The sequence below is a fragment of the Plasmopara halstedii genome (genome assembly GCF_900000015.1).
Source record: "Plasmopara halstedii genome assembly, contig: Scaffold_2502, whole genome shotgun sequence".
Taxonomy (NCBI): Eukaryota; Oomycota; class Peronosporomycetes; order Peronosporales; family Peronosporaceae; genus Plasmopara; species Plasmopara halstedii.
Genome location: NW_020189409.1, coordinates 1 through 2,111, shown reverse-complemented (window position 1 = coordinate 2,111; position 2,111 = coordinate 1). Strand labels below are relative to the sequence as shown.

The window sequence follows — 2,111 nt, the reverse complement described above, 5'->3', positions numbered from 1 at the left end:
CGACTGCCCGGAATTGGCTTCCGACCACAGTTCAGATCAACCGTATTAAGTGTCATGTGACTTGAACGCTCAAACTCGCGTCTTGTATTGTTTCAATACAATTTCTCTCTCCAAGCACGTACTTTGTGATTCGCCTAGTTGGGATCATGGACGACCAGCATTTCGGTGAGCTAGTCGAAGATGGTTTTCCAAATTTTCGACCCATAAGATTGTACGATTCTCATGTCGATACAATCAATGATTCCTTAACTCTGTCCCAATCTCGAATGGATCCACTTTCAGATTTTGACACGCTCTCAAGTCAACAGTTGGACGAAATTGATGCTGAGGGTTTCGCACAAGATTTAGACCACATGACCAGTGACACAAACTCACTTTCTTCACACCAAGATCGAATCTTTGCATTGGATGACGTCACGTTTTATTATCGAGCGCTAGGTAGTTTACGCAGTGAACTTGTCCCGATTAAATTATTTGATCGATGGCATTTAGGACTTGCTATCTCAGTTGTAGCATCTGGATTTACAGCCTCAATCTTATGTGCTGGATATCGTCCGTTACTCCTAGCGACAATGAATCATGATTTTAATGGAAAATATAGTCACAATACGGCTTTACTAAATTGGGGCGTCATATTTTCGGTTCTCCTTGGACTATTTTCGGACTGTGTTCCATTCTGTGGTACACGGCGGAAGGCTTACATAGTTCTGGGATGGATAGTAAGCACCTTAAGCTTTGGGAGCGTTTCGGCGATATATGTGTGGGAATTCTCAACTCATGAAGTGTCTGACGCAATTTTTGGACGTCTAGTTGAATTTTTTAGTATTTTAGGTAGTATATCGCTTCAATTTTCGTGGGTAACAGCATTGGCATTGGTCGTAGGATTTGGACAGCGTGAAGCTATAAGTGAACGTGGTGGATTGGCGAGTTCGATACTAATATTTTGGCAACTTGGAGCGCTTACAGCAAATATTGGTGTGGCCGAATTTCAAACAAAGCTGACACTACTCAATACAAGTACTTTGATACTTATAATCTCAGTAACTGTGCTTCCATTTGTGCTCTGGTTTCTCTATGAAGACGATGAACAAGGCAGTACAGCAACATTAACTGCCTCAACGAAGCAACTTGGTGTCGTCCCAGCACTCCATACGGGCATACTTCATTTATGGGAAATATGCCAGGAGATAGTCACGCATCGGGTATTGTTATTTTTGTTACTTTACGGCATGTTACTTCATCTTCATAACCCAAATATTGACGAAACACTTGCAAATTGGAGCGAATTTCCACCCAGTGATTACGTTAAGAATCCTTGGGTTCTTGTCATTATGACTGGAGGAACAATCTTTGCACTAATGTACGCAAAGTTACGACTCTTACGTACAGCATGGCGTCATTTAGCACTTTATGGTATTGGTATCATTGTCTTCACTGCAGTAGTACAAGCTACAGTTATAGCAACTGATACTGTCCGTACAAAATGGTTTTATGCTCTTTCAAGTATTTTTCGAATATGGCCAACATCTTGGTTGTTATTATTTACAGTCTTAACGACGACAGAAATTGCTCATGTTGGTTGTGAAGGCGTAACAATGGGTTTTGTTCTCTCAGGTCAAGCTATTGGTACAACAGTAATGAATGGATTTGTTGAATGGATCAATTATCCATCAATTTTAACTCATGAAGATTCTCACAGTACACGAACACGTATATTATTTGGAACAATTGCTTATGCTACGGTGAATTTAATTGCTATACCTTTTGTTTTCTTACTTCCAAGTTCAAAACTTGAGACTCAACAACTACGTGCCTTTGGAGGGCATGATAAGAGAGGTGCGATCTTGGTTGTTGTTTTATTTCTTCTTTTTCTAGTGTTAGTTATTCTAGCAAATATCTTGTAGCACATAGCGTTTAGAATATAATCAACTGTAAATAACAAGAAGATTGATTGACATGATGTAGTTATTTAGAATCTCACTAAATGAAGTTTTGGCGATAATTATCGACTGGACCCTCTTATCGACGAAGTACGTTTGGCTTCTGGTATGTCCTCAACCACGTTTGAAATTGTTGGAACATTTAGGATTTCTAATTTTTTCAGTCGTATA

The 2,111-nt window shown here is 39.6% G+C and overlaps 1 protein-coding gene across 1 annotated transcript; it reads left to right on the top strand.

Moving 5' to 3' along the window:
• Positions 1–146: 146 nt before the first annotated feature.
• Positions 147–1,988, top strand: PHALS_04032 (uncharacterized protein; the record flags this gene model as incomplete). The annotated part of the gene is made up of 2 exons (XM_024718292.1): positions 147–1,880; positions 1,974–1,988. 2 exons carry the CDS (start codon positions 147–149, stop codon positions 1,986–1,988), a joined length of 1,749 nt encoding a protein of 582 aa, XP_024583705.1.
• Between the last annotated feature and the right edge of the window lie 123 nt (positions 1,989–2,111).